Source organism: Carcharodon carcharias, chromosome 2, assembly GCF_017639515.1.
Source record: "Carcharodon carcharias isolate sCarCar2 chromosome 2, sCarCar2.pri, whole genome shotgun sequence".
Taxonomy (NCBI): domain Eukaryota; kingdom Metazoa; phylum Chordata; class Chondrichthyes; order Lamniformes; family Lamnidae; genus Carcharodon; species Carcharodon carcharias.
The window spans coordinates 156,430,267-156,442,937 of NC_054468.1; the positions used below are offsets into that span (position 1 = coordinate 156,430,267).

Sequence of the window (12,671 nt, forward strand, 5' to 3'; positions counted from 1 at the left end):
AATGTTTCCAGTGACAGGAGGCAACCAGAGGGTACAGTTTTATGATAATTGACCAAGGAACAAGAGATGACATTAAGGAACTTTTTTTTAAACATGGTAGGTTACGATAATCTGGTGAAAGAAGATTCAACTGTAACTTTCAAAGAGGAGTTGGATAACTACTTGAAAGGGAAAAATGTGCAGGGTTACAGGGTAAGAGCAGGGGAGTGGATCTAATTGGTTAGCATTTTCAAAAAAGTATAATGGGTCAGATAATCTCCTTCTGAGCTGTATCATTCTATGATTCTAATTTTTTTTTGTAAAAGGACACATCAGATAGGTCATTTTATTTAAAGCAAATGGAGCTTATCGGTCCTTATAAATGTGTGCTAGAGTCCCCTGTTGATCAGGCTAAAAGTTACAATTTTCCTTTAAATGGGCCATAAACAATATGATATTTTCTTAACATGGGGTACACTGAGACTTTTGGTGTTTTGAGTTTTCATTACAGTAGAAGATCTATCTAAATTGTAGTAGCTCTGTTGGCAAATTCAGATTTCAGAATCACTTCAGCAGCAGTTGTGCAATATTGTCTTAAATGTGGGAAGTGGTAAACACTTCATTAAATTGTGGGACAAATACCACTGTAGGTGGAACGGAGACACAAATGAACATGTGCAAATTTTAAGTTATGATTGATAATTTTGATTCCATCTATAGTTGAGGAATGTACGAGGGGCCAGTGATTGTTTTACTGGTCATTATGAGGAGCCAAATTCACTGCAGTGGTGAGCTACCTCTGGATGGCATAACTGCATCTGGAAACACCTGCAGAAACATAATCTCACTGAATGGCAGAACATGCTTGAAGGGCTGAATGGTTTACTCTACCAAGAGCGATAGAAATGTAGAACTCTTTCCCACAATTAGCAGTAGGTGCTAGCTCAATTAATCATTTTAAATCTGAGATCGATGGATTTTTGTTAGCTAAGGGTATTACAGCAAATGGAGCTAAGATGCATAAATGGAGTTAGGATACAGATCAGTCATAATCTCACTGAATGGCAGAACAGGTTCAAGAGTTGAATGTTCTACTTCTGTTCCTATGAAAGGATTGTGTTAGTCAGCTATCACATTGTTGGCATGTATCACCAGGCTCAGATGCCAGCCTGCTCATGCCAACATCCAATCTCAGGGTTGGCAATGACAGGTATTTATCAGCTGACCCAGAAACAGAGGTACAAAATGAAAGTTTTGTTGTTACTAATGTTACTAATGTCAAGTTGTTCACTGTATTGCCTCTAATGACAAGTGTTGTTGGAGCCAACTCTACAAAATAAATAGGGTACGAATTTAGGTGAAATTATTGCCCAATTGGGAGTGCTTTTGCTTAGACTAAGTATGTAATTAAACTACTGGGCTAATCCGAGCAATTTAGAGAGTTGCAGATTATAGGCCTAAACAGGCTGTGAAAATTTGGTCTTTCTTTAGAGACCTAAGGCAAATCAATTTGGCCAATCCTGATGAAGATGCATGTTTTGTGTACAAATTCCCTGCTATTTACAGAAATAGATATGAGAAATGGAACACAACTAACTAATGCTTTTGTTTAAGCAAGCTCGGTTAGCCCATGACTATTTAACATTAAGTTCTATGTCCTTCTGAGACATGTTAATTAAATAGCTATGTGAACAGCGTCTTCAATGCTATGAACAGCAGTATCGGTTATTAGAAACACTGAGACCCCTATTGCTCAGGTTTGTTTGCACAATAGTATTCTAAGTTACTCTACACTCAAAAAGTGTCGAACTGAGTGTTACCTTTCTCATTCTGATTTTTAAACACACAATCATGTGATTATCAGAATTTTTGAACTGGGATATGGGATCTTATATACTAGAGCAGGCTCTTCCAACCTGCAGCCCACGGGCCACGAAGAGGCCCATCAAGACTTTCTATCCGTCCCGTGGACCATATGTTTAAAATGCGGTAAGTAAATTTGAAGATTTTGCGAGTTTCTGCTCCTCCAATCACAGGCCATTTCTCTCCCGTGTTTGCTGTTAATGAGATCACTAGTAAGTCTATCAGCAGCAAAGGTGGGAGAGAACCAGTCTCTGATTGGAGGAGCAGCTTCCTTCAGTCTGAGGCCTGAAAAACAGCGCGACGCAGCGGTGAGTCTGTTGGGGAGGGGGATTTTCAGGGAATGGGGAAGAGACAGAGTGGCTGCTGAGCGGGGAGAGAGAGCGATTACCGAGCAGGGAAGAGAGAGAGCAAGTACTGAGCAGGGGCAGGGGCAGGGGGAGAGAGTGACTACTGAGCAGGGAGAGAGTGACCACCGAATGGGGAGACAGAGAGGGACTGCTTTTGCAATAGTGCCTGTTGGTGAGGAAGAATCCTGCTGGTGGAGGGGGATAAGAATGGCTGCTGTTGGAGTGGGAAGACAGTGGCTACAGGTGGGGTGAGTGACGGTGTGTGCTCGCGTGCGTGCGTGAGGGAGCGAATGTGAGTGAGGGAGAACATGTGAATGAGCGAGCGAGTGAGTGTGTGTATGTGTCTGGCTCACTCAGTCTCAGGGTTTGCACTCACCCTCACACACCATCATACTCGTATCACCTCACAGAGTGGGTTTGGTGAGGGTGAGTGACTAAACACCCTGAGACACAATTTGAACCCCTCACACTCAAATGGTCATCTTTATTACTTACTCATTGCTTAATTTTTGCTCAGCAAGCTGTTATACCTCAATATTTTATTGAAATTCATGTTTAATGTTGCGCCAAACCTCATCTTTCCGAAAGTTTCTCAGCAGCCCCTTGAATGTGAAAAAAATTGAAATGTGGCCCCTCGTACAAAAAGGTTGGACAAGCCTGTACTTTAGGATATAAGATTGCGTTTTCATGATGCTGAGTCATTTAAACCATATTTTCTGGTAATCTAAGACAATTGAAAAAGGCAAAAGCAGCATCAAAGGAAAATAAGATTTAGTGATGCTGTTCTCCAGGCTGTTGCAATTGGAGGCAAGTCGTGAATTAACCTCTAATTCGGAAAAGGGATCCACAACCAACAAAATATGCAAATCATGGGAATAGATAACAAAGTGGTATCATGCATTTGGATGAAGTTGAAGGGTGTTTAATGTAAAGGCCACAGGGCTAGCAAGATATATTCCTACAAATTCCTCAACTACTTCTTACAGGTAGGAGAGATAGCAGCACCTAACATTCCTCTATAAATACCATTATTTTGACAACACTTATGAATTGAAATGTTCCATAAGAATTCCAAATAAAATAAATAACAGTAATTACTAGTTAAAAAGACCTGATCTAAGAGATTTCACATGTTCTTTCTTTACCTGGAATCGGCTATATTCAGAGCATTACATATACCTTCCAGTGATCAAGTGGTATGTGGGGGAAAAGGTGAGCAATGGACAGTAAGGTACATTAATGAACAAGCCTGAAATCCACCATAAATAAACATGTGCAAAAATATCTGTTGTCACAATATGAATTGGCAAGAGGATAGGCATTAATATGATAGTGTTTCAACAAGTGAGGACAATACTGCACTATCCCCATGGCAGAGACAATGGGGCAGATTCCGCCTCTACTACTGAACAATAAACATTGCCTGGATAGATTTAGATGAGAAAAGATGGAAGGAGGCTTGAGTAGAGCATAAAGCATAGGCTGATTAGGCCAAATGACTGGTTTCTGTGCTGTATATTCTATTTAATCCTAGAGGTGGACTGCAGAAAGGAAGGTCCCAATGGAATATTGCACGTTGATAATAGAGACTGCTTAATTTTCTATTCATTTAAATTAATTTAATGCTCCCCATCCAGTTATTGAAGTTAAAAGTCTTATCCCTATCTACTCCTTCTGTTAGTGGTTCATTTTTTCACAACTTGTAGGATTACATCCATGTTCAGAGAGAAATAGGACAGGACAACACACACCTTAATGTATACACTTACACCACACTGAACAAGTCACAACATACACTATTGCAATAGTGCAGCAGTGCTTATGTGTTAAAGTACTAATTTTTATGGACTTTAAGGAACAAAGAACAGCAGTACTCCTTGTTCATAAAGGAGATAGCTAGCTTAGAATCTGCCCACAGTAAACTGATGATGAACTGCAACAAGATAGAATTTTCTAGGTAGCTAGAGCATGTCTAATGGTCGGACCTTTGATATTCGTTTCTTCCTTTGCTGGTCTTTGACTCAAGCCTCTATCAACGCATATTATATGTGTACCCATGCTTTTGAATTCTTACAAGAGTAGGTCAGGTGTGAAGAGAAGACAAGAAATACAGATCTGTGCTGTCTTGAGCAGATTCTTTCTTTTCCATACAGCTTTATGCATAATATGGTCGAGAACTCAAGTGTCAGGTTTTATCAAGTGTGAAATGAGTTACTGTGCAAAATTTCACAAGCAGATGTAACTTGCTTTTAATGAAGACGCAATAAGCTAAACCTTGCAGAACTTGTGGTAATGTGTGTAAAAGGCTGGAGAAACAGTATGCAAGATTATAAACACTTAGCACATATCAAAAGATACGAGCTTGAACAGTTGATTTGTGAAGCGTATAAATTGTTGCACAGTAATGTAATTCAGTACCCATTTTAAAGCCATACATTCACTCCTCATTTTTATGCATTGCCATTATAAATTCCTATATCCACATTTATAACATCGCTCATATAAACTTGTCATGGTGTAATTATATCCTTCTGCCAGTGGCAATATTGCAGCACCTCCATTGGCTGGAGAGTGGAATTACATTATAACAATGAGATACATGACCAGACCATCTGTTTCAACGATGCAAGTTGAATGAGAACTCTCCTTCTCTTCTTCAAATATTGCATATTATCTTCTAAGATTGCCCGAGGGGCAAATGGGCCCTGGTTTAAACATCTCACCCAGAAGATTGCATTTCTGACAATGCAGCACTCTCTCAGTACTGGAGTGGAGTATCAACCTGGATTGTGTGTTCAAGTCTCTGGAGTGGGACTTGAACACACAACCTTCAGACTCAAGAGGCGAGAGTGCTCTTACCGTAAATTTTGACGTAGAAATTTATAATAAAAAAAGCTGACAAAAAGTGCACACAGTAACAAGATAATAATATATTCAAATAAAAAGATATAGGGAGAGTTAATACTGACAGAGAAATCTTTAACATCAAATCTAAATTATTAACTGTTGTTAACAGGAATCCCATTTTAAAGTTTCTCCCGAAGGGTAAATATTTCCAGGCTTTTCCTGATACCATCTCGTATCAGAGCAGTAAATCCTAGTTGCTAAATTTCCAATCATATACCTGAGGTGTTGTCTTGTGGCAAGAACAAACATGGCTAAAACCAGAAAACTGCATCAGTCACATGAACCACAAGTGGCACTGGTGTATTCTTATTGTTTCTCTGTATTTCTCTTCACATTTGTTGGATTTGCAATTTTTTCTTGGGATGTCCGGAGAAAGAAATCAATAGACAGATATGGAGGCAAGTGCTCTTGTACTTATGCCCTTGAAGTTTTGTATCTCGTATATTCAGTGCATTTATTCCTGAACTTTGACGTCAAGACTTTTACACTGAGAGAGACTTGCATTTATATAGTACCTTTTTATGTTTCAATACCTCATATCACTTCATGTACAATTACTAATTGTACATGAATGAAATACAATGACTATGGTTATGCAGGGAAATGCAGCAGCTGTTTATGCACAAGTATTCCACAAACACATAAAATAAATCACCATTTTTTGGGTGCCATTGGTTAAAGGAGAAAGATAGGCCAGGATGCCAGGAAATTTGCTGTTCTTCTCAAGTAGTGTCTTAGAATTTTTATCATTAGCAAAGACAAATGCAGCCTCTTTTAACATCTTCTTCAAAGGAAACCAGTGGAATATCAACTTAGATTATGTGCTGAAACCTCTAGCATAGGATGTCAAGCCACTGATGGAGAGGTGAGAATGATACCATCTGAATCAAGCTAAAACTACAATGTTAATGCATGAGAAGATGGTTCTGACGACAGTATAAAACTGGTTACTGTAGCAAACCCACATTTTCAGGGTCACGCCAATTGCAGTTCTTTAAATAGTAAGATCTTTTTGACCAGCTTTGCACGAATGGATATAAGTAGAGGTGAAACAAAAAGAAAAAGTGCTGGAAAACCTAAGCAAGTCTGACAGCATCTGTGGAGAGAAAGACAGAGTTAACATTTCGAGTCCGTATGACTCTTCTTCAGAACTAAAGGGAAGTAAAAATATGATGAAATATATACTGTTTAAGGGGGGTGGGACAGGTGGAGCTGGATAGAGGGCCAGTGATAGGTGGAGGCAAAGGAGAGATTGCAAAAAATATCATAAACAAAAGGTCGAAGGGGTGTTGATTGTAGTGATACTGACTAAAGGAGGTGCTAATGGTGACATTAAGAGTGGAAAGCAAAATGAGCAAGTGACAGATGGCCCTAGTGGGAGTGGTGTGGTGTGGGAGAAAAGATCGAAATAGGCTAAAACAATGGATGGGAAAAAAAATTGAAAAATAATAATAATAGAGGTAAGTGGGGAAAAAAATATATAAAAATGAAAACATAAATATTTGAAAAAAGGGGTGGGGATGGAGGAGAGAGTTCATAGTCTGAAGTTGTTGAACTCAATGTTAAGTCCAGAAGGCTGTAAAGTGCCTAATTGGAAGATGAGGTGCTGTTCCTCCTGTTTGCGTTGAGCTTCACTGGAACATTGCAGCAGGCCAAGGACGGACATGTGGGCATGACAGCAGGGTGGTATGTTGAAATGGCAAGCGATAGGAAGGTCTGGGTCATGCTTGTGGACAGACTGAAGGTGTTCCGCAAAGTGGTCACCAAGTCGTGTTTGGTCTCTCCAATATAGAGGAGACCACACTGGGAGCAGTGAATACAGTAGACTAAATTGAGGGAGGTGCAAGTGAAGTGTTGCTTCACTTGAAAGGAGTGTTTGGGCCCTTGGACGGTGAGGAGGGGGAAGTAAAGGGGCAGGTGTTGCACCTTCTGCGATTGCATGGGAAGGAGCCGTGGGAGGGAGTTGAGGTGTTGGGGGTGATGGAGGAGTGGACCAGGGTGTCCCGGAGGTAACAGTCCCTATGGAACACTGACAGGGGGTGAAGGGAAGATGTGTTTGGTGGTGGCATCATGCTGGAGTTGGCGGAAATGGCGGAGGATGATCCTTTGAATGCAGAGGCTAGTGGGGTGAAAAGTGAGGACAAGGGGGAGCCTAACATGGTTCTGGGAGGGAGAGGAAGGTGTGAGGGCAGAGGTGCAGGAGATGGGTCAGACACGGTTGAAAGCCCTGTCAACCACAGTGAACCCCATCACAGTGTCAACCCCGTCTCTCTGCTCTCTGTCATCTATGACATCTTTTGCAATCTCTCCTTTGCCTCCACCTATCACTGGCCTTCTATCCAACTTCACCTGTCCCACCCCCCGTTAAATAGTATATATTTCACCATATTTTTACTTCTCTTTAGTTCTTAAGAAGAGTCATATGGACTCGAAACGTTAACTCTGTCTTTCTCTCCACAGATGCTGTCAGACCTGCTGAGATTTTTCAGCAATTTTTGTTTTTGCTTCAGATTCCCAGCATCCACAGTATTTTGCCTTTATATGAGTAGAGGTGAGTGGTGCACGAAAGCTGCTGTATTCATTTGAGTACTTTTCTCTCATGATACATATATTAAACATAAAAGTGCCTTTCTGGTGCCAGAGGCACTAAGTATTTATTTGAAAGCCTTAGCTGCTTGGCTGGAAAGAAGGAAAGGACCAAAGGGTAGAATGATGCATTTAAATTGTTTCAAACAACCAATCCCTATAATTTTGAAAATACACATTTCAAAACCAGTATATTTACATAAAATTATGTTAGCAGTCAAAACTAGAGCACATGAAAAGTCAGGATGTGAAAAGGTCTGAAGGAGTCATATTCAGCATGAAATGTTAACTCTGTTTTGCTCTCTCCACAGATGCTGCCAGACCTGCTGAGTATTTCCAGCACTTTTCTGTTTATGTATGTGAAAATGTCAGTCAGTTAATCGATGCTCATCCCTGCATTGTAGCACTCACTGATATTTTGACCACATTTCTTTTTTAAAAAGTCAGTTCCTGGGAACTTTGTTCAAATTTTTGACTTTACAAGTTTTGCAAGTTGAGATAATTTCATTTGGGGTTAAAGAGATATTTAACAAATAAAGGGAGAAAACTAGCTAGTAATATAAAAACAGATAGTAAGAGTTTTCACAAGTATTTAAATAAGAAAAGAGCAACTATAGTGTTGGTCCTCTAGAGAATGAGTCTGGGAATTGATAAGGGAAAACAAGGAAATGGCATAGCGTTGAATAGGTATGTGTGTCTGCCTTCACTGTAGAAGACTTAGAGACCTTCCCAAAGATACTTGAAAATCAAAAGGTGAACAGGAGGGAGGAACTTAAAACAATCATCATCATTAGGGAAAAGGTGCTGGGAAAACTATTAGACCCAAAGGCTGACAAGTCCCCAGGAGCCAGATGGCCTGCATCCTAGGGTCTTAAAAGTAGTGGCTGCAGAGATAGTAGATGCATTAATTATAATCTTCCAAAATTCCTTAATCTAACATCTATCATAGGGAAATTGCTAAAATCCATTATTAAGAAGTTATAGCAGGATACTTAGAAAATCACAATTTGATCAGAGTTGACATGCCTTTGTGAAAGGGAAATCGTGTTTAACTAATTTATTGGAGTATTTTTGAGGAAGTAACAAGCAAGGTAGATAAAGGGGAACCTGTAGAAATGGAGTATTTGGATTTACAAAAAGCATTTCATAAGGTGCCACATCAAAGCACAAGATAAGAGAACATGGTAGGGGAGAACATATTAGCATGAATAAAGGATTGGTTAGCTAACTTGAAGCATAAACTAGGCATAAATGAGTCTTTTCTCAGGTTGGCAAGCTATAATGAGTGGAATGTCACAGGGGTCAGTGCTGGGGCCTCAACTATTTACAATCTACATCAATGATTTGGAGGAAGGGACCGAACATATGGTAGTTAAATTTGCTGATGACACCGAGATAGGTAGGAAAGTAAGTTGTCAAGAAGAGATAGAGAGTCTGCAAAGGGATATAGATAGGTTAAATGAGCGGGCAAAAATTTGGCAGTTGGAGTATAATGTGGGAAAATATGAACTTGTCCACTTTGGCAGGAAGAATGGAAAAGCAGTATACTATTTAAATGGGGAGAGATTGCAGAACTTGGCAGTATTGAGGGAATTGGTGTCCTGGTATATGAATCACAAAATGTTGGTATGCAAGTACAGCAAATGATTGGGATGGCAAATGGAATGTTGTTGTTTATTGCAAGGGGAATGGAATATAAAAGTAGAGAAGTTTTTTACTGTACAGGGCATTGGTGAGACCACATCTGGAGTACTGTGTACAGTTTTGGTCTCCTTATTTGAATATATAGTTGCATTAGCAGTTCAGAGAAGGTTCAGTCAACTCATTCCTGGGATGAAGGGCTTATCCTATGAAGGAAGGTTGAACAGGTTGAGCCTATACCAACTGGAGTTCAGAAAAATTAGATGTGATCTTATTGAAACATGTAAGATCCTGAGGGGGCTTGATAGGATAGATACAGGGAGGATGTTTCCACTTGTGGGGCAGAGTAGAACCAGGGGTCACAGTTTAAGAATAAGAGGTCTCCCTTTTAAGGGGGTCGTTAGTATTTGTAATTCTCTTCCCCAGAGAGCAGTGGAGGCAGGATCATTGCATTTATTCATGGCAGAATTAGACAGATTTTTGATAGAAAAGGGAGACAAGGGTTATGGGGGGCAGACAGGAAGTGGAATTGAGAACACAACCAGATCAGCCATTATCTGATTGAATGGCAGATCAGGCTTGAAGGGCTGAATGGCCTACTGCTGTTCCATATGTTAAGTAAAAATGTCAGCGCACACAGAATCTACCCTTTGCAAAAACAAAAAATGTCTGGCACATTTGCCTAACTTTTAGGATTTGACATCAAAACATTCATTGCAGGTCCTGCTTAAAACAAATCCTTCATACCATATCGCTTGCGAATTATCCAAAACCACCAATTTAATATCCAGTGTTTTTTTTTAACATTCAACCAATGAAAAGCACTCGTAACATATCAGTACCGACAAATTGTATAATGAAGTCAAACTTAATTCAAATGGACAAGTGTTTTCAGTTTACCTACCAGTGTCTTTTGAGGTAAGTTTTCGTCTTGCTTTTAAGACTGGCTGTGATGCTTCCACTGAACCGGGAGGGAATGTAATTTCCCGCCTGACTGGGGGTGGTTGTTGTTGTGGAACAGCAACCTGAGAGGCTGGAACTGGAGGGCCAACTTTCTGCATCTTCATGGACGACATGTAAGGGGACTTGTTGGGTGACATTCGGTTTTCTAGAGACCGCTGAAAGGGAGCTGGACTAGGAGCCCTGGAAATGTGGTTTGGCATTGAAGGAGTAGTCTGATAGGAGGGTTGAGAAGGTCGTGTGATAGGAGCCATGGAAGCTGAAGACATGTACGAAGGCTGACGCTGGTTAACATGAGAAGGCCATTGACTTTCATGGTTCATTCTCTGATCAGGTAATATAATTTCATCAGTGCGACTCATCCCTGCATATGGCGATGCCTGCGGAGGTGCTCCGGGGCCTTGCCTATTTGGGTACGGGTAAGGCATATCATTCCGTGATTGCCACATGCCCTGCTGTGGCCCTTCAGTGGAGGATACTTGCATTGGTCCTCCCATCATTTGTGGTGGTATTCCATGTTGCTGCATTGGACCTGGACCTTGCATCCTGTCTCTATTATATGTCAATGGATACTGGTTTTGCATGGATCTCCTGTCTTGTCCAGAATAAGTATTTCCATATTGGCTGTACACTTCCTGCTGTTGGCTGCCATACTGCATGTTGTATACGTCACTCTCATGGCGTTTTGGTGGGGGACCATACATGCCATCCATGGGTCGTTTATAATTCTACATGTCAAAACAAAAGTAATGATGAATACTGGCAAAAGTGGGACTATCACTTAACTCATTAAAGGAGCATTGTACCTACAAATCAATCTACTGTTGGCTAGAAATAAAATCTAAATTATGAGCAAGGGGCACATTTAGGAAAAGGGTATTTAATTAGGTATCATAGAAATGAGAACCCTATAGCTCAAAGAAAACTAGCCACTTTGCAGGTCACTGTTTATTACAACCAGAAGGACGTTTCATGGTTCAAAAAAGCATCAAATTAAATTTGCTCATCTTCAAGACATCAACATCCCATTTTCTTGAACAGACTTTTTACCTTTATCTCTGCTGCCAAACTGGATGAGCATACTATATACCCAAGAGAAACCCTACAGGAATTAATCTTAATGCCTGTCAGAGAGTCATAGAATCATTACAGCACAGGAGGGCATTCATCCCATCATGTACATGCTGGCTCAGTAGAGCAATCCAATCAGTCCCATTGCCCCATCATTCAAGTTAATAATCAAATGAAAAGGGGAAGAAAGTTAGAGAGAGGACTTTTGATTTAAAATTCCACATTCCCATTAAGGGTGGATAGATGATAAGGTTTACAAGATTCACTAGTTTCAGATGGAGTCTGATCATTGCTATGTTACCCTGATGATGAGTTTTGGGGACTTGTTCCAGGAGTGACTTCTCTGAGCATGTGGTAATTTCCAATACAGAACTGCCCGACACAAAGAAAACATGCTTGGTTTTCTGTGTTCAATTGTTTCCACAGCAGTTCCACGTGAATATTATGGCCTTCATGGTACTCAAACGATCTACTCTGGTACAACTATCCATCAGTGATATCATGTAATACAAAAGGGATCCAATATGATGCGTTTTTTTGTGCATGTGAGAAATTTGGCTTTTTATAGATAGTGATTTCCATAAACATTCCCTCCCCCATAAGGAGAATCATTTTGTTACCTAAAGAGGAACGGAGGGGCCTAGGGGGTTCATGTACATAGACCTTTGAAAGTAGGAGAACATATTGAACCAGTAGTTAATAAAGCATATGAGATCTTGGGCATCATAAATAGAGGCATCGAGTGCAAAAGCAGTTAAGTTACGCTGAATCTTTATACACCTCTTGTTTGGTCTCAACTAGAGAATTGCATCCAGTTCTAATCACCACACTTTAGGAAGGATGTGAGGGTCCTTGAAAAGGTGCAGAGGAGATTTACCAGAATGATTCCAGGGATGAGGGATTTTAGATACAAGATCAGGTTAGAGAAGCTGGGGTTGTTTTCCTTGGAACAAACCTTACCTCTCCAAGTGGAGATAGATTCACTCCTTCAGAATTTTCTCCAATAGTTTCCCTACCACTGACATGAGACTCACTGGCCTGTAGTTCCCTGGCTTATCTCTACAACCCTTCTTAAATAGCGGAACCACATTAGCTGTTCTCCAGTCCTCTGGCACCAGAGAGGAATTAAAAATTTGAGTCAGAGCCCCTGTGATCTCCTCTCTTGCCTCCCTCAGCAGTCTGGGACACAACTCATCTGGACCTGGAGATTTGTCCACTTTTAAGTCAATACCTCGTCACTCTCTATATCAATTTGCTTAAGAACCTCGCAGTCTCTCTCCCCGAGTTCCATACCTTCATCCTCATTCTCTTGGGTGA

General features: G+C 40.5%; 1 protein-coding gene across 2 annotated transcripts in view; it reads right to left on the bottom strand.

The window, feature by feature from the left end:
• The window catches only part of arid1b (AT rich interactive domain 1B (SWI1-like)), a 947,552-nt gene that overhangs the window by 10,222 nt on the left and 924,659 nt on the right, over window positions 1-12,671 (bottom strand). For both annotated transcript variants that reach the window (XM_041178734.1, XM_041178726.1), the window contains one exon: window positions 10,228-11,011. In XM_041178734.1, coding sequence (XP_041034668.1) covers window positions 10,228-11,011 — 784 coding nt within the window. The remainder of the gene's footprint in view (window positions 1-10,227; window positions 11,012-12,671) is intronic.